The 20742-nt window shown below is 42.8% G+C and overlaps 1 protein-coding gene across 4 annotated transcripts in view; it reads left to right on the top strand.

Moving 5' to 3' along the window:
• Positions 1 to 19047, top strand: part of LOC137375155 (alpha-1,4-N-acetylglucosaminyltransferase-like) — a 36944-nt gene extending 17897 nt beyond the window's left edge. For all 4 annotated transcript variants that reach the window (XM_068041856.1, XM_068041854.1, XM_068041857.1 and 1 more), the window contains exons 2-3: positions 2841 to 3301; positions 11628 to 19047. In XM_068041856.1, coding sequence (XP_067897957.1) covers positions 2873 to 3301; positions 11628 to 12239 — 1041 coding nt within the window. In that variant the 5' untranslated portion in view covers positions 2841 to 2872 and the 3' untranslated portion in view covers positions 12240 to 19047. The remainder of the gene's footprint in view (positions 1 to 2840; positions 3302 to 11627) is intronic.
• Positions 19048 to 20742: the final 1695 nt, after the last annotated feature.

Raw genomic sequence — 20742 nt, 5'->3', positions numbered from 1 at the left:
GGGAAATTATTAATGGCCGGGATTTTCAATCAGCTCTGGGGGAGATAATGGGAGCAGGCACGCTTTGAAAATAGCGTTCCCAGATGGTGTGTCAGTGTTCTGACTTTTCCGGGATGCACTGCTGTTTTCAAAGCAATGATGGGGGTGGGTGAGGTGGCAACCCACATGCCTCCAATTAACTGACTGTTAAGCTCCTAGAGGAGTTTGTTATTGGTCTGGGGACGGCCAGAAGGCAATGTTCAAGTTGCAGTTAGCTGAATCCGAAGGCTGGATTTTCGTGACGGAGACAGGAAGCAAGAACTAGGGGCCGGAGTTTCAAAGTGGTGGTGGAAACAGGACCCTGGTCTGGTTTTTGGTCTGAAACCTGCCACCTCTGGGAAGCTGATTCAGATTGTAATTTTCTAGTGGGAAAGCCTGAATTGGTGTGGAGACGGGTTTTCTGTCCTCTTAGAACCGGGCGATTGAAAAGGGCAGTGGGTCTGATCAAGTGCAGGGCTCATGTAGATTTCCACGGCAGCTATCATTGAGGCTACTGGTTGTCCTGAGGGAGAGATCTGCCTTCCACAGCACCAGAGGGAAGTGAGATGTTACAGGGGAGCTGGAGGCCTGGCACTCGGGGCAGGGCAGACCCTCACTTGATCGATGCCGATCTGGATCTAATGCTGGAGGCAGTGAGGGAGAGGAGCGAGGTCTTCTAACTGAAGGGTGGCAGGAGGATGACACCTTGTCGTGCAGCAGTGGTACCTCTCTGTTGTGTTAAATTCAGGGCACCTGAGAACTTGACGGCTGCAGGAAGGGGACTGCCATGGGGGCAGTGAGGCCTCAGGTCATTGGGGGTCAGAGCATGCAGCATCGAGATCATCGGCCTGGACGGGTGTAGACTCCTACGGCACTGGTGCTTTGTCATTTAAAGCTGACTCTTGGGCTCTGCACCTAATCTCTTGGTCATACCTTCCTCCCCTTGCAGTCCCTCACTATGCTTCTCTGACCTCCAGCTGTCCACAAGGTTGCAACTACTTTAGCTCAATCTGGTTGATCAGTCCAATGTCAGTGTAGCCTGTTCCCATACCAACTCTCTCAACTCGTCTTTGTGCATTCACCAGCTCTTCCCCTGCCACCTCCAGGTGCCTCGGGGATGCCAGCAGCCTCTTGTCCCTCTCCAGATTCTTGTCACCAGCCACTGAGAAAAGCAAGTCTTTCAGATCCAGCAATGTCCAGGCTGTGGTGCATTTGGAGCAGCTGAGCTTTATTTATGCCTTTGCATTATTTTAATCTTAGCCTTCACGGCCCCCGCAGTGTTCATGACTTGTACACCCTGTCGTGTTCCAGACATGGTGTTCTCTCCATTTCCCTCCTTTAAAAATTGAAAACTGCTGCGAACAATCCTGTTAATGAGCTCAACAATAAGCTCCACAGGCTCTTAATTGGAGGTATGCAGGGTTGCTGTTCCCTCCCACCCATCGTCCCTTTCAAAATATCTTTGCTTTCTGGTGGTGGTGGGACCCAGTGTTGGCCTCCAAGAATGCAATCTTTAAATTGCAATTGCACCCGTTCCTGCACGCAGCAGGCTTTAAAAATCCGGCCCGAACAGTCTGGTGCACATTAGTGCACAGTTTTCAGGTGCAATGCGGGAAGCCATCAAGCAAGAATGAAAATGTTTTGGCACGAAGGGTTTTTGTCTCAGATTCAGTTCAATACCTTTTAGTTTCCCAATGGGCTACTTCTCTACTGGACCCTTCGAAATTCTGCCTCCTCTATTCTGCAAGGCAGCAGCAGACTGCAGTATGGCTGCCATCTGCCTTTGACGATCATGCTCAGCAGGCAGCTCCTGCCTCCTGGCAGAGCTCGGCGCCACTAATTGGGCTCAATTAGTGCATCTGGAAATGATGATCGCGTCACATGAATGATGCAGACACGATGTGAGTCAGGACCCGCAAATTATCTGGGCATTGAGTTCCCGACCCCGGATTGAAAATCAAGCTCAATGAATCGAGGACTGGAACACACTAAAGTTAACATAAGAAAGGAAAGATATTGAAAAACAGTTAGTATTAGAAAAAAATAATGGCATGTCTGATAAATCTTCGGGATTTTCAAGGAAGTAGGACAGAAAATTGCATATATTTTAACCATAATCTTCCAAAGCTCTTTCAATTCAGGAATTGCATCTTTAAATTTGAAAATTGCAGATGTAACTCGATGATTTAAGAAAGGTGTGAGAGAAAAACAAACAAATTACAGACCTGTTAGTCTAACAGCTGTTGTGGGGATATTACTGGAACCTATAATTAAGGACAGAGTCACTGAGCACTTAGAGAAATTTGAGATGATTAGAGAGAAACAAGATGGATTTGTAAAGAATTGGTCATGTTGAACAAACCTCATTGAAATTTTTGAGGAAGTAACCAAAGTAGTGGACAGGCAAACAACTATGGACGAGATATGGACTTAAAAATATATTTTGATATAGTCTCTTGTGTGGAACTGTCAGCTAAAATTAAAGCTCATGGAATTGAAGGCAAACTATTCATCTGGTTAGGAAATTATTTATGCAGTAGGTGAAAAAGAGTAGGAGAAATGGATATGTGCTCAAAGTGCAAGTGACTGGAATTGTCCCTCAAGGATCTGCAAAGCAGATGTTAAGCTAACAGGTCTATAATTTACTGGTTTCTCTCTCTTATGTGCTGGAAGAACATGATTTTTCAGCATTTTTGCAGCGATCAATAACATGATAGCTATATGTATTTGACAAAACTAGATCAACCCTAATTCACATCTGTACAAGCATTAATGGTGAAGTCATTCACTACTAAAACATTCTTCATCTTTATGTTTCACAGGAGCTTTTGAAGAAACATCCCAGCTCGACACCATGGTTTCTGCATATAAATCGGGTCTGCTCATCCTCACATTTACAATTTGTGGTGTGCTGTACAGATTGTGTAACATGGACACCTATCAGTATGTTAAAAACAACATCTTGGAAGCACCCCAGATGAGAAATAAAGCTGACCCAAATCTTTCAAACATAACCATTAAAACTGGGATTCTGTTTTTGGAGACAACTGACAAAGTGGAGCCGGCACCATTGGTGGTGTGTTCAGTGGAGGCTGCAGCTCGTTTAAACCCAGATAAACCTATCTATTACCTCATGAAGGGATTCAGTGGCAACTTAACACAGTATCCACAGCCTGACTATGCTGGTATCCCTTTGCTTTCCTCGATAAGTAATGTTGTCCTTCTACCTTTGAAACCCACTGAACTGTTTGAAGGCACTCCTCTGAATGGCTGGTATCAAAAGGTAACCAATGAGTAGAAATAATTTTAATGAGTAAATCATTTGTACCTTAATTTTTAAATATAGCAGCTACCATACAATATAAATATGGAAATGATGAGAATTGTAGATATTTCCTGTTAACCCTGTGAGACTCGACTTAAACAAGATACTGAGACGAGTGATAAAATTAACCACAGACACAGAGTAATTTCCTTTCTGTTCACTTTATTGAAAGAAAAATGATTTCACAAGTCCTCGTAACTAAATTTACTATAAGATTCAGTAGCCAAATACATACAGATTCCTCTGCACATGCCATCTTCTTCCTCATAGACAGTTTCTTTGACTCCACTATTGGCTAGCAACACAGGCGAGCCCAAGGGCCTCCTTATATCCACTTTGATGCCGCATGTTTCTTGGTTTTCCTGCATTGTTGTTCAAGTCTGCTAATTCCACTCTGTCTCCAGGTGTGCCTTCTCTTCTCATTGGTGACACAGCCTCAGCCAGTGGTGCTTCAGGGGTCCTTTAATATCAGTCTTTTCTTTCTCCACTTTTCATTGTTAAGTCTGTTTCTTGTTTCATCATATTTTTCTTTATCAGTTTATCCTGTTGGTTCAGCACTTCTTTACACAACAAAGCAGCATATTCTGTGCCAGAGGTGCCTTTAATCAGGCATCTGCCCCTTAAGGATATGTAGGTCCATCACACTTTGTGTTCTTTTTCTTTGTTTATGGGATGTGAGCATTGCTGACAAGGTCAGCATTTATTGCCCATCCCCAATTGCAGCTGAGAATGTGGTGGTGAGCTGCACACCTTTACGACATGCATTGTCACTAACACGTCACATCCCAATATCCTTTGTATTTCTGTCTTGCCTTAAATCCCCACAGAATAGCTGGAAGACAAAGTTACTCTTGGATCTCAAAGAATATCTCTTGTGCAACATGGTTCAGTAAAACATAGCCTAGTATCCCGTGATGCACCAGCATTCTGTTGTTCAACATTTCCAGTCTTATTCGATCTATCTCTCTGGAATATTCTCTGAGAAGTGAAAGTGGTTTTGTTGCTTACTTTTTCTAAACTGTATGGTGGATATATCTGTTTCTAACTGAATGAGTAGTGCTGACTATTGGATTTGCTTGAACAATGCTGTTTATAGTTGGTTTTTGAGTCGCAATTTACATTATTTGAAAATTAAAATGTAAAGTTGAAGATCAAAGATGCCAATTGTTCTCACGCTGTTCATTATGTGACCAGAATATAACAGAATTTTACATCAAGTTTGAAAGTGATGTAGCTCAATCTGAAACTAGGGTCTTCAATTGAAACAAAGGAAACTACGAAGGTATGAAGGCAAATTGGCTGTAATAGATTGGGAAACTACATGAAAAGGTATGATGGTAGATAGTCAATGGCGAGCATTTAAAGAATTAATACATGGTTTACAACAAATTTACATTACTTTGAAGCACAAAAACCCAGCAGGAAAGGTGATCAAACCATGTCTAACAAAAGAAGTTAAAGACTATATTAGATCAAAGGAAGAGGCTTATAAAGTTGTCAAAAAAGTAATAAGCCTGAGGATTGGGAGCATTTTAGAATGCAGCAAAGGAGGACCAAGAAACTGATAAAGTAAGAGAAAATAGAATATGAAACTAAAGCAGCAAGAAACACAAAAACAGACTGTGAAAGCTTCTATAGATATGTGAAAAGGGAAAGATTATCAAGGACAAATGTGGGCTCACTACAGGCAGAGACAGCGGAATTCATAATGGGGAATAAGGCAATGGCAGAGAAGCTAAACAAATACTTTGTGTCTGTCTAAACAGATGAAGATACAAAAAATCTCCCAGGAATACTATAGAACCAAGGGATTAGCAAGAATGAGGAACTGAAAGAAATCAGTATTTGTAAAAAAAAAAGTAGTACTGGAGACATTAATGGGACTGAAAGTTAATAAATCCCCTGGATCTGATGATGTCCATCCAGAGTGTTGAAAGAGGTGGTTGTAGAGATAATAAATGCATTGGTGGTCATCTTCCAAAATTCTGTCGATTCTGGAATGGTTCCTGCAGATTGGAAGATTGTAAATGTAACCCCACTATTTAAGGAAGGAGGGAGAGAGAAAATGGGGAACTACAGACCTGTAAGCCTGACATCAGTAGCAGGGAAAATGCTAGAATCTATTATAAAGTATGTGGTAACTGGACATTTAGAAAATATTGGTAGGATTGGGCAGAGTCAAACTGGATTTATGAAAGGGAAATTGTGTTTGACTGAGGATGTAACCATCAGAATAGATAATGGGGAACTAGTAGTGTATTTGGATTTTCAGAAGGCTTTCGCTAAGGCCCCAGACAGGTTAGTAAGCAATATTAGAGCACTTGGGATCACAGGGATTGGGGGTAATATACTGGCATGGATTGAGAGTTCGTTAACAGACAGAAAACAGAGAGTAGGAATAAACGAGGCATTCTCAGGTTGGCAGGTTTTGACTAATGGGGTACTGCAAGGATCAGTGCTTGGACCCCCTCGCGATTAAAATCTATATCAATGATTTGGATGTGGGGACCAAATGTAATATTTCCAAGTTTGCTGATGACACAAAACTAAGTGGGAATGTGAGTTGTGAAGAGAATGCAAAGAGGCTTCAAGGGGATTTAGACAGGCTGAGAATGGGCAAGAACATGGCAGGTGAAATGTAATGTGGAAAAATGTGAAGTTGTCCATTTTGATCGGAAAAACAGAAATGCAGAATATGTATTAAATGGTGAGAGATTGGGAAGTGTTGATGTCCAAAGGGACCTGGGTGTCCTTGTTCATAAGTCACTAAAAGCTAACATGCAAGTGCAGCAAGCAATTAGGAAGGCAAATGGTATGTTGGCCTTTATTGCAAGAGGATTTCAGTACAGGAGTAAAGAAGTCTTGCTGCCTTGGTGAGACCGCAGCTGAAGTATTGTGTACAGTTTTGGTCTCCTTACCTGAGGAAGGATATACTTGCCATACAGGGAGTGCAACGAGGTTCACCAGACTGATCCCTGGGATGGCAGGATTGTCCTATGAGGAGAGATTAAGGAGACTGGGCCTGTATTCTATAGAGTTAGAAGAATGAGAGGTGATCTTATTGAAGCATACAAAGCTCTTCTAGGGCTCGTCAGGGTAGATGCAGGAAGGATGTTTCCCCTGGCTGGGGAATCTAGAACCAGTGGGCACAGTCTCAAAATAAGGGGTAGGCGATTGAGGACTGAGATAGAGTCATAGATAGATAAAGCACTGAAACAGGCCCTTTGGCCCACTGAGTCTGTGCTGACCAACAACCACCCATTTATACTAATCCTATATTCCCTACCACATCCCCACCATTCTCCTATCTGCACTTGGGGCAATTTACAATGGCCAATTTAGCTATCAACCTGCAAGTCTTTGGCTGTGGGAGGAAACCGGAGTCCCAGGCAGAAACCCACACGGTCACAGGGAGAACTTGCAAACTCTGCACAGGCAGTACCCAGAACTGAACATGGGTCACTGGAGCTGTGAGGCTGTGGTGCTAACCACTGAGCCACAGTGCCACCCGAAGATGAATTGCTTCACTCAGAGGGTGGCAAACCTTTGGAATTCTCTACCCGTGGCCGTGGAACTCAGTCATTGAGTATATTCAGGACAGAGATTGATAGATTTCTCGGTATTAAATATATAAACCGATATGGGGATAGTGCGGGAGTTTGGGTGGCTCCTGTATCCCTAAGTATAACTATAGGTTTACCTGCCTCACTTGATGGATATGAAGTTACTTTTCTTTTAGACAAGAATTCCTTATAACTCTCAGGTATCTTGTTCATGACACCTGCACTCACAGTGGTATTTGTATTTAGCCTTACACCTGCAGTCAGTGCTACAGCCTGATCTGTTGTACTCTCATTCAGGACCCCTTTCTCTGCATTGGCTTTGTGTACCCTATACGTTCCATGGGTTTACACCACAATTTCCAGCATTCTGCATGAAGGTGTCACACCTTGTGACAATGGTAACACTTAGGCTTGCACTTCCAGCCTCAGCATCTTCCTTTCTAGCCTGAGGAGAAGATCCTGGGGCATTCCCTTCCTGTCCCCAGCTACTTGCCTTCCTATACCCTCCCATCTTCTATTGTTTTTGGGTTTGTGGGGGTGACGAACAAAGGGTTTAGGCTTATAAACAAGCTTGTAATTCTCAGCAATTTCCGCTGCCTGTCTGACTGTTGAAACCTTCTGGTTCTCTATATGGGTTCTTACGAATGGAGGGAGTGAATTTTCCAAGAAAATTAGTTCCCTAAGGTTCTCATATGTGGCCTCTACCTTTAGTTCCCATATGTAATGATCAAAATTAATTTGCTTTACCCTCTCAAATTCTATATAAGTCTTTACAGACAATCTCTGGAGGTTCCAAAATGTCTGCCAGGAAGTGAGAATAACATTTTTTTGCCATCTCATAATTTACAGAAGCCTCCTCAAAAAGCATGGAATAAACACCATGTGCTCTGCCCAGCAACCTTTTTTACATAAGCAGTGTCCAATTTTCATTTGGCCACTTCATCTGTTGATTATCTTTTCAAAGGAAATGAAAAATGCCTCTACGTCCCTTTCCTCAAAGTTAGGGAGAGCTTGTATAAATTTAAACGACTCTCCATTGGTTCCTCACTGGGGTCAGATCTTTCCCCACCAAAACCTTCACTGGAGTCAAGACCACCCCTTTGTCTTAGTTCCATCTTTTTTAATTCGAATTCCTTTCCTTCTCGTTCTCTTTCCTTTTCCTCAAGTTCAAGTTTCTTCATTGTCAATTCTCGTTCAAGTTCTTTCAATTCTATTGCTCTTTCTTTTTCCTGTTGAAGCTTACGTTTTTTCCATTCCTCTGCTATTAATTCTCTTATTTCTCTTAATAGCCTGGGATATATTTCGTCCAGACCTGAACAAAATTATAACCAGCCCATTTTGGAAAGAAATCAGGAAGAACTATTTTTACCACATTCTCACTCCCATCTCAACTCATTTACAACTGGGAACATATTGGAAACACACACAAAATCGGAGAATAGAACTTATCCCCCTGCTGTCATCACACTTACTGTCAGTTTGATACCCAGCCATGGCTCCCACTGAAAACAGGTGGGATCCTCACAATACAATGCAAATTCTGGTCCTATGTATTAATAGGATCCCAATGCAATTTTCAAGTACCAATGTGCAGAACACACACTGCATGTGCTTCACATACATACACACGCACACACATTTGCTCAGACTATACCACCATATTCGTGTTACAGAGCTTGTGTGACTGGGTAAATGTGATGAAGTAGTAAGTGTTCTAAATGGGTAAAGCCCTATTGCCACAACACCTACTGATGTCACAGGTAATTACAAAGGTAACAGGTATGAGTGCAATTAACACTGAAAATGCAATAAGAATGGGTTTACAAGTGGCAAGACGTACTGATTTTAATTATAACTATATAATAAATAGGGGAAAAGCTCATTAAGGCCCATTTTTTCCTGCTGGAATCACAATGCATGATCGCCCTGCACCTGGTTCCATTGTGGCAGACCACATACCAACTTTGTGCTGCCTCCTCACCTAACTAATTAGTGTGAAGCCCAGCATGGTCTGAAGCCCTGCTGACTGACTGTACAATCAACAGGCACCTGGCAATGCAGGACTAGCCTGCCCCTCTTATGGAGCGCAGCACATTGCATGGAAGCTTCTGCAGACTGTGGAAGAATTGAAGAGAAAGAAAAGTAGAGGAAATGGGGAATCAGGCAAAAGACAGGTCTCCCAGGTTTTCTGATGCTGTGCAGGAGGCATTTGTTCAGGAAGTGTAAAGGAGAGAGATGCCATGTTTCTGCAGGGGTCGGGGGCCCTCAAAGTTCCTTAAGAAAGGAATAGGAGCAGCTGGCACCGTGGACCTGGTGGCAGTGCCGGAAGAAGTTCAATGACGTCACATGGGTTGTCAAGGTCAGTGAATGCATCTTCAAATGACCCACTACACACACTCAATGCACCACACGCCTATCACTCACCCACCAACAAACTCCAGTGTTAAGCTGTTCATTGTGTGATTATATGCAGGTGGAGGGTGTTAATTGGGTTCTAACTTGTGCAATTATAAGCAGACACATCCTGAAACTGGTGGAGGGTTTTGAGTGTACAAGAGGGTGCCCACCGAGTGGTCCAGGCAGGGGTTTGCTCCACGACGTTCCTTGTTGCTGCCTGGCTCTCATTATAGGTGCGCTGCCCTCACGTGATCGGGTGACTGAGGGGATCATTAGCCAAGTGTATAGTGGCTATCCCTTCTCAACCAGCAGCCTGCTTCTCGTTCAAAGTGTTGGCCCAAATATGAGGCTGAATTTTATGCTGCCCGAGCAGGTCACATGGTGGTGTGGGGGCAGCGTAGAATTGAGCGGGAGGCTCCGGGATGACTTCATACCCCACTCCCGCCTCCGGTCAACTTTACAGCGGTCAGGCGGTGGCGTGGGGGTGGGGGGGGGGGGTGGGTAAAAGGGCCCGCCCACCCAAGGCCAGTCAAGGCTCTTAAGTGGCTCTCTCCTGCCTCCACGGGTATTTTACCAGTGGCAAGCGGGTGTGCTGGGGATGTGAAAAGCCGCCCAGCGATACCAGCCGGCCTTTCTGTGTGCTACGGGGCGGGGGTGGGTGCCATGGCCGTCAGGCACAGGGTGCCCGATTAAGGGCCGCACTCGCCTCCCAACCCACCCCAGCGTCCGAAGACGCTCTCCCCTCCCCCCAAATAACTACCATTGCCTCACCGCCACGACCGATCACCCCATCCCTGGTGAGGCAAGCACAACTTACCTGAAGTCCTGGCTCCATGTCATTGGCTGGGCTGCAGACCCAGCAGTGGCCACCGTTCCTGGTGGCACTGCTGGGACTTGGAGCTGCCGGCCCACTGATTAGCTGGTAGCTCACTGAGGTGGGACCTCCTCCCTCAAGTGGGTGGAAGTCCTGCCTCGGGACACTTAATGCCCGGGGGCCTGTAAAATGCGAGTCAGATCCCCGGGCTAGGCGGAAGCAGGTTTGCCACCAACATTTACGTCGGTGGCGAAGCCCCATCCGTCTTCGGTAAAATGCAGCCCATGGTGGGCATGATTAACTGCCCTTTAAATAGCAATAGGTGAAATTCTTTGCGCAGCTGAACACTTGTTCAGCTTGGAGTGACTAGGAGAGGATGTCAAACAGTCCTGTGCAGTCTAAAATGGCAGATTGTGTGCCAAATCAGCTTTAGACTCTGTTTGACACCACGATCCTCACACTCTGCATGCTTCCAGTGCAGGCACAGCACATGCACACGAGCTCCCTGCTGATCTGGACGACAATGTTGGCCCTGCAGGAAGTGGTCAGAAGCGTTCTGGCTGATTATTTTTCAACTGTTGCTGTTAAGGAAGTTTGCCCAATGCCACTACACAGCATCTTACAGCACATGACTGCACGGACATGCAGCCAAGTTTCAGGCAACAGCTGACTGTTTATGTCCCTGCAGATTTGCAAGTGCTCTGCAGCAATTCTGCAGGTATCCTTACAACAGACATAGAGAATGGCCTTTACCTCTCTGCTAACATGGATCCTGAGAAGATTGGACCCCATATCATTTCCAGATGCAGTTGCCAGGCCTCACTAAACAGTTGTTGGCATCTTGACAAGTGCAGAGAAATAGGTAACACTGACTCTCCATCACCCGCCATGCTTCTTTCATGCAGTGCCTTGTAAAGTACAACATGCTTTAATCATTGTTCTTTAGCTCTTTAGTTCATGTTTGGATCAAGGCTGTAATGAAGTCTGGTCCGAGTAGCCCTGGTGAAAACATCTGGACGAGAAATGAGGAAGAAAGTTTAGAATTGTTTCCCGAGGAGCGGAACTGATGGTCAATTTCCTTTAAAGATATGGTGCTAGGGTTTCATAAGATGGTTCATTGTCAATATCAGGAGAAGCAGAATGACTTCAGCCAGCACGTGTCCTTCTTTTTCCCCATTTCCAGCATCCTCTCAGTAGCAAAGTTCTTTATTTCTAGCCTTCCTCACAAACACTTTTTGTACTATATATTGTGCCATGTCGTGGAAAGGTGCTGGTTTATGCCCATAATTCTGCAGGGAGAGACTATTGGGGATCAAAGCAATCGCACACTCTTTACAATCTTGGTTAGAGAGTAGCTTTGGGTGATACCTGAATCCCCAGCAAAATGGGTTTTGTAGCTGCAAATAGTTTTAGTTTAAGGAGGAGCCACAAAGACTGGAGATGAAATAGGTTTAAATATGCTGAAACTGAACATTATGGATTGCACTTGACTCTGTACATTAATCCATAGGTAAATCCAAATTTGGAAAGATATTGGAATCATGTACTTGCTGATGGCTGCAGGTTAGCTCTGCTATGGAAATACGGTGGCATCTACCTGGATACTGATATTATATCAATGAAGACTTTGCCATTTGCCAATTTTACCTGTTCACAAGGCGGAAAATCTTTCAATAATGCAGCAATAGGATTTCATGTAAACCACCATCCTTTTATGTTAGACTGCATGGAAGATTTTGTGGCCCATTATATTGGACACGCCTGGGGTCAACAAGGCCCTAAACTGATAACCCGTGTGTTGAAGCGATGGTGCAAGTCCAATGATCTGGAGAAAGTCACTGGAAAGGAATGCAATGGAATCTCTTTATGGATCTCGAGGCGGTTCTATCCAATCCCATATCAAAGCTGGGAAAAGTACTATGTTCCATGGAAAAGGGAGGACATCGAGAGCTTCTTCTCAGGTACATATGGAGTCCATATCTGGAACTATATGAATTCCAAAAAGAGAAAAGTTGTTTCTGGAAGTGGTTCATTAATAGAATATCTTTTTCAGATGTATTGTCCAACTACATACAGAAATTTAATTCAATCTAGAAATAGTTCAGAGTCACTTAGCGCCTGAAATTTCTGAAACTAGTGAGGACAATAAATGTATAGATTGTCCAAAATGGGGGCACACTTTGGGACAGAACCTGGAAATTCCAACATTACAACTTCATTTTGCTCAACAGAAATCTCACCAGTTGTGAACTGAATTGAGTTCTGTTGTAAATGCTCCAAGAGAGCACTACAATGCCCATTTGCTCCATGAGGAACATTTGAAAATCTCTACAGCATGGTGTTGGGTTTCTATTATGGCAGAGTTACTTTGAACTATTTCTGCTGAATTTGGGTTTTTAAGGTATAATATTGTGATTCTGTTTTGATAATGTTATTTTGTATGTTATTCAATATTATCTGGGATGGTTTAATGCTCATCTAATACTGAGGGCTAAAAATGAAAACATGTTTTAATCCCAAACACAGATTCCCTTCTATTTATGAGTATGGAACTCATGAAAAAAGTTTGTAAACACATTAAATTATAGACACAAACTGATTTGAGTATAAACCCATTAAGCAGAATGGCAATTGTTGTGTATTTCACGAATTACCAGCCGGAGACTCGGAAGTCAGGTTTTCACACATCTTTATTATACAACATGCATGAGGGAGGTCACAGCGACAGAGCAAACACCATGACTAAGTCCTCCCGAGAAATAGATATATTCGCTTTTATTGGTTTTGTTTGCGTCACACTATTTAGTTTCTTTTGAGCAAACAACATCTGTAGTTTGTGACTGATTGCTCATGTTCCAACCACAAAATGTTCCAGCTTTCATTCCAGTGCATACCTGCATCCTGCCTTATTGAGTCCTGACCTGCTTCTGCTAGTAATGCAACCCAATATTCTCGACTCTACATACCTTACTTCATACAGTCTATTTAGTAATCACGGGGATGGCTAGAACGAGCTCAAGTATTACATTGTTTTTCACATCACATCCCACTACTGCAGGGGTGACTTGCCTCAGGGCCCAGATCTGGCATCGCATTCATCCCCTCCTGTTGGGCATTCACAGTTAAATTGACATTTGTAATCTAAGATGGTACTTCTCCCTCATGTATCTGCCGAAAGTTCTCCCTCATTTGTTCTCTAAGCCACCCTTCCCATATGGTGCATACTTGGCCCGACCCGTTCTGTCATCAGAGAGTTGGAGGTCCTTAATTACCTCATTAATGGTTTTGCCATGTGTTTCTAGGATGCCCACTATATCTAGGTCTCCTTGCACTAACTCCTGATCGTTAACCAACTGATCATTCCATTGCATGCTGTTGTTCCCTGAGAATGTTCTTTCCCTGGTGGGTTCTCGTCCTGACCTTGTCATCCAGGAAGGCCAAATCTAGGGTATTAACTATGCCAGTTACTGTATAAAATACTGTGGATACATCATTGAGAAGATGTCTTCAGAATCACCAGCCTCTCTGGGGTTGTTTTTCAACCCTTCCAGACGGCGTGTTTGATGGAGCACCTGCTTTATCAGTATACGATGCAATCCCCTTATTGCACCTGACCACTATTCAGGTAGCCCCAGAGCAGATACATTCAGGATTATACTCAGAAGTTTGTGTGGTACATTCTCAGGAACTTTCTTCCCCTCATCAATTAATACCACTCCATTTGCTGATCCTGTTTATTGGGTAGGGCATTCCGGCTCTGCCTCAATAGCTTTTGTGGCCGTCACTGCCACAGTAGCAGAATTTGATTCTCATGTAATGTTATTTCACTCACAGTTTCTTGGTGCTGGCATATTGAGTCAAAGAATCTCCCCAGGCTAGTTAACCCTTGGGTATAGTCCCCGCTGAGTCGTATGTTATCTTCTTTGTCTTGACTGTTCTTGACCACCAGGTGGGACACCAGAGCATCACGATCGTGCTGGGGCCCATCTATATTTACCTGCAACGAGATAATTAATACGGAAGTGTCTGTCCCCTCATCCTGTGGATAAATCACATGAGCGGTTAAATGGTTTAACTTGTGACCAGTGCTTCCATTTGCGCTTAACTCGCTCATCAACCGCAACGCATGTGTCACTGATCAATACTACTTCATACAGTCCATTCCACCTGGGTTGCCACCCTGGTTTCTCAGGGAGTACGTTGACCGTCATCTTATCCCCTACACCCGGTAACGTGGGGTCCTGCTTCCCTATTTCCTCCCGGACTCTGTCCTCCCTCTCTCTGCCAGCAATCGGGCTTTTTGTGTCTTCTTTTACCACATTGATCACATTCAATGCGACCTCCTGATTTTCTCTTGCGGCAATCTATTGTCATGTGATCTGGTTTGCCACATTCAGAGCAACTCTGTCCTCATGGTATCATTGTTGTCACAGAAGGTGGAGATGCTTTGGTATTACTCGCACATTGATCTACCTCACTTGTCCAAGAGATGATTTGACTGAATGCATCCCCGACTGATAATCTTAGCACTGAGACATTCCTTAAGCATCTTAAGAAAGACACTATCATCTCTGTCCGGGTCCTCTACCCCTCCGTATTCAACATAAGCATTATACTTCCTCTCTGCATATTCAATACATGGTTCTCCCAGCTTCTGCATTATTCCTGCAACTGCACCCCAGTTACTCTGGCTTTCTCCCAACGCCTCTCTAACTCTTTTTTTCAATCTTTGTACTGTCGTAAATCATTGCCTGTCCAACTCCCAGTCCTGTATTCGGTTGGGAGTTTCTGTCATGCCCCCTTTGGCATCTTAGCTTGTATTAGAGCGTGATGATCATTCTTATGTGCATCGTGTATCTCGCTTGCTTCTTCTAGATTTTTCCAAAATTCTAAGTTATTTTGCTTTTATTTTAGGAACCTAAATCTTTCAAGATCATCTGTTTTTCCACTGGTGTAAAGGGTCTGTAAACCTGTCTCATTATGGTCTTGAAGCCCGAGATCCCTTCCTGTATCGATATTCCCTCCATTTCATTGTTGTATCTCTGTCCCTTTTTATCACGTATTGTCCTTTCATAAGTTTCCCCTTCATAGGTAATTAGTATATTCACTGTGAATTGGAGCCATTGGCAACGATGGATATGACGGGGATGCGGACGGTCCTGGTGATTTCTTTACACATATATTGGTCCCGTGAGGGGATGGGTCAGTCTCCCAGTCTTCACCCCACCCGTACTCAGCCGCCTCTTTTACCAGGTTATTCCAGTTGGGTTCATCGTCTGCATTTCGTTTCATCTGTCTATTAATACTAATATGTCTTATTCTTACGCCACAGTCTTTGCATCGTCATTCGTACAATGTGCACAAAATGAATACTCCTTTGTCTTCTTTGTCCTTTTTATGTGTTGTCCACATTGTCCGTTTTCTCCCCACTCTTCACTCCAACCTTCCATCTTCATCATCCCTTCCAGTTTCTTGTATTTCTCTTTCAAATAATCGACAAAATTTAAACTTTCCCTTTCGTCTTCACCACCACCTCCTGACATCTCACTTCCTTTCCTTGGCATACTTAATCTGTTTGATTTCATCAAGACTTTCCTATTGTCTTTTACTCACCTACGGATTACCCTCCTGGTTAATGCCCCGCTCGCGCCCGCCTCTTTCTCCCAGAGGCTCGTTCATGTCACCCTAAGTGAGCACCCGCCAGTCGCTACCTACTTGCCCTGGTATCTTGTTCAAATCCAACCAGGTCGGTATCATCCTCCCTAAATCATGTTACGGACTACGGTAAAATAATTACCTGTCTGCCCAGATAATAGGAATGCTGCCTGTCGTGTTGTGTCCTTCCAACTACGCCAATTGTTGTGGTGTATTTCACGAATTACCACCCGGAGACTCGGAAGTCAGGTTTTCACACATCTTTATTATGCAACATGCATGAGAGAGGTCACAGCTACAAAGCAAACTCCATTACTGAGTCCTCCCGAGAAACAGATACATTCTCTTTTTTATAGGCTTTGGTTGCGTCACACTATCTGATTTCTTTTGAGGCAAACAAGATCAGTAGTTGTGACTGATTGCACATGTTCCGGCAACAAAATAGAGTCATAGAGTTTTACAGCATAGAAACAGGCCCTTCGGCCCAACGCACCTGCGCCGACCATCAAGCACCCGTCCAAAACTAATCCCACTTCCTTGCAGTTGGCCCGTAGCCTTGTATGTTATGGCGTTTCAATTGCTCATCTAAATACTTCTTAAATGTTGTGAGTGTTCCTGCCTCTACCACCCCTTGAGGCAGTGTGTTCCACATTCCAATCACCCTCTGGGTGAAAGAATTTTTCCTCAACTCCCCTCTAAACCTCCTGCCCCTTACCTTACATCTATGCCCCCAAGTTATTGACCAAAAATGCTCTCGGCTTTCTTCTAGCACACACCTGCTTCTTGCCTAATCGAGTCCTGACCTGTTTTTGCTAGTAACGTAACTTCTTTATCTAATAAATGTTGTAATTGTGGCTGGCTTAAGCTTCCGACATGACATTTAGTCACAGATGCATTATTCAGTATTTTTGCAAAGCTTAGCATATTAAGTTAACCTTTTTGTTCTCACATCAGCAATCTATATGCCATTCACTATAATACCTGATTTTTAGTGCTGACGATCAAGCTGCCCTCTGCTTCACTAGTGGGTTTTTTACTTCAGCATCTAATACAAAGTAGAGAGAAGGTAAGCACCAGTCAAGATATGGTGACAGGGGAACCTTTGGGATTATCAAGGAGTGGGTTTTGGGGGCATTTAGTAAATGTGGAGTTTTACTGCTTTGAGGTTCAGTAGGCTGGGGTATTATTGTAGTGTTTTGAGTCAAAATATGAAGGTTATTTGTTATGCATCTGAAAGAACAACAAAATGCAACATCTTCTGGCCTTGTTGCGAGAACACCGCAAGAAATTACCAATCGCACAGTCAGGAAAGTGTCCATGATTGAGATTCAGCAACCGAGGCTATGTCATTCAAGCCAGAATTTATTTGTACAATCATAAAAGATTCCCAATGAAATGAAATTATGTTTCCAAGCAAACACAAGAAAGTATCAATCCCAACAGAAATAGTGATTCGACAAAAATAAGAACAAATCAGAGTCTTACTGTTTCATTGAAACAATTTCAAAGTATCAATACAACAGCAGTTGAGTGCAGTTGGGTTACAATCCTGTGCTTGATTCCCCATAGACTAAGAGAACCCAAATACAAACAGCTAAGTCAGAAAGTCTTTTGGCCCTAATTCATAATTTTGCTCAGTTAGAATATTTCAGGAAATAGAGGAATTGGAATAATTCTGTTATCTGGGAAAGATACCTGACAGTTAATGGGTATCACGTTCATGAGTTTGACCCATTTACTTTTGGATAGCCTGTGCCTGTGGATAGTGTTCTGGGGTAGAAATTACTGTTGGTGAAAGTGAGGAAAATTGGTTGGAAAGGAGTTGGAAAATGAAGAATTAGAGTTCTCACTGGTTTGCAGCCTGCTTCACAAGTCTTGCAAAACCCCTGACCTAGTTTCCACTGATAATTGTCACACAGAAGGTCACTGTGAGGTCATGAGGCACCAAAAGTTAATTAAGACAAACATAATGAAGCACCCCATGATGTCAGTGTTCTCCTGCCCATTGCAGAACAATCAGAAATGGGAGGTAAAGTCTGCAATGTTATCACCTGCTGGGGAGGAATCTCTTGAAGGTGCAGTAACAATTAGGCATTGCATGCATTGCTTCTCATCACAGGATTTCATGTAAGAGGTAAAAGACAAAGCAGGCATGCCTGGAAGATCAATGGCGCCAGAATTGGTCTGTTCAACCCATAATTTACAGGCCCAGGCACATCAACCTCTTGTCTGTGAGAGAGAACATGTCTTACAATGGTCATAGAGCTCTGCTACATGCTGCAAGGTGACCTTCAGTCAACATCCACTATTGAGACTTAAATACAAGTGGCAGCCAAAGTCACTTCCACTCTCTACTTTTATTCTTGCACTGACTTCCAGGTTAACATAGCTTTTGCGTTTTTACACAAGATATTTTTTCAGGACCCATGTCACCAGTCATTGGACCTTACATCCTATATATCTGGAGTATACCTTTTGGCTCAATATATAGATAATTCATAGCATGGCCCATGTATCATACAAGAGCACTCTTAACCTGTATAACTGTTAATGACTGATGATTAACACTGAAAAACAAATCAAACTGATGCAATTCTAAGGTTTGTAAAGATTTATAATACCCTTGAAAGCCATTTAGCCATTTAGAAGCTTCACAGGCCTGGCTGTGAAACCAGAATAAAGCGTTGATGCAAATGTTTAAAGGACATGATTAACAACATTTTGATTAATTCTGCAGAAATTAGAATCCCTGATGAAGAAGGTACTTATCAAAGAAACTATAAAAGAATATTCAGAAAATATGCAAAGCCTAAAGTAAATGAAATCAATGATGGTATTGTAAACGAGAAAATTATAATCTTGAAGACATTTTTCAATTGGAACCATTGGTTCAGAGCATTTACATAAATTTTGAAAATACAGAAAGTTTAAGATGATTGGTAGATTTTAACCTTTATCACCCTGTGGTAAACTGTCTGGAGTGGATCATCCACCCATTATACACCATGCCTGATTTTCCACTCCATTGAAGTCAAAAAGTTTGAAATCGACCCCCTGTCTTCTTGAACTTTGGAGAAGTAGCAAATAAAATAGTCTTTATTGATAACCTTTTGTCAGTTGTCATCATTTGTGTACATCTTTCATTAACCAAGAGGAGAATGGTGTTAAACGAATGCTGCACTTTATTCATGAAGAATGGCGTCTTAATTAACATGGACTGAATTGCTTTATATTGGGAAATTTGAATGAAGATAATTAGTGCATCTGCTAATAAACCCTAGACATAAATAAATCCTGATGTATACATCCTGCAAAATAGCAGTTTTATTGTGGGATTTCAGAGACAATATTTTTTACTGTCTATTAAATAATATTTCTGATTTAACTGTCATTTGTTGGATCCTTATCAATCTTTTTCAGTGTTACTCCTTTCATTCTGATTATTCTGCACGTTGATGAAATCTCACATAATTTGCAAGTTTAAATGCTTTTTTTTAACTCCCTTTACTCATATCCATTGTAACTATTAATATTAACAGAATCCCAGAATCATCAATTGACCTCAGCTTTTCAAGAGGAATGATAAGTGAGAAGTACTCTCCCATTATTTATCTAAATTTTTAACTCATTTTCTATTTGACCTGGACAGCTTGCAGTTCAGCTGCAAATCTTATGATAAGTATTTCATCAAATGTGTTTGAAAAATTAAAACATCACTTACATCATCCTCCAATCATGGTAAATCTTTAAAAATAACTACAACAGATTTGTTACCCATGCCATCACTACAGGTTGGTCAGGAGTATGCTTCTTACAACTTCTTACGACTTCTTTGTAACAGGCAACGGAGCCAAAATTACTCAGCCTTTCTGGCTCATTCCCACCACAACTCCAGTGGAATGTGGATACGAGGGCCAGATGGGGCTCGAATATGCCAGGTTCCGGTTTATACAGTGAGTTCGACTGCTCAGGAGTCATAGGAATATATGAACAGGATTATACCATCTCGCCCCTAAGCATCTGCCACTGTTCAATGAGTTCAGAGCTGATCTGCAACCTAACTCCACATACCCACCTATACCCCATCTCCCCTCATACCTTTGAATAACAAATATCTATCAATCTCAGATTTAAAATTTACAATTGAACTAGCATCAATTACTGATTGCAGAAGAGAGTTCCAAACATCTACCACCCTTTTTTGCATCAAAGTGTTTCCTAATGATCGTATTGAACAATGGAGCAGGCTCGAGGGGCCATATGGTCTACTCCTGCTCCTACGTCTTACATTCTTATGCTCTTAATTTCATTCCCGATAGGTCTGGCTCGAATTTTTAGACCATGCCCCAAGTACTAGACTCTCCAACCAGCAGCTATTGTTTCTCTGCATCTACTCTATCTGCCCACCTTAATATCTGAAGAACTTCAATCAAATCACCCCTTAACTGTCTAGTTTTCAGGGAATACCAATCCTAGTTTGTATAATCCTACCTCATAATTTAACCCTTGGAGTCCAGGTACCATTCTAGTAAACCAATTCTGCACACCCTCCAAGGCCAATATATCCTTCAAAGGTGCAGTGCCCAGAACGGAACACAGTGCTCCAGCTGAACTACAAGCTCTCCAGATCAAATAGAAAATGGGTGAAAGGGACAGTACTCCTAATTCATCATTGTGGTTGAAAGGCTGAGATCAGTTGATGGTTCTGCAATTCTGTTAATATTAATAGTTACAATGGATATGCGTAAAGAGAACAACAAGGGTTTTGTATAGCTGAAGCATGGGGCTGTCAGGCACTCGAGATATACCCAAAGTGCATGTAAGCTGCTCCTCAACCCCCCCACCACCAACAAACCTGTGGGATTCAGCAGTATCAGCACCAGGGGCTGTCAGTGGGTACGGTCTGATGCAGTGGTTGGGATCAAAACCTATGTAATTTCAAGGCCAATTTCGTCTATTTATTATTGTGC

The sequence above is a fragment of the Heterodontus francisci genome, chromosome 11, assembly GCF_036365525.1.
Source record: "Heterodontus francisci isolate sHetFra1 chromosome 11, sHetFra1.hap1, whole genome shotgun sequence".
Lineage (NCBI taxonomy): Eukaryota > Metazoa > Chordata > Chondrichthyes > Heterodontiformes > Heterodontidae > Heterodontus > Heterodontus francisci.
The sequence above is the reverse complement of the archived record's forward strand: the minus strand, read 5'-3'. Positions and strand labels throughout refer to the sequence as shown.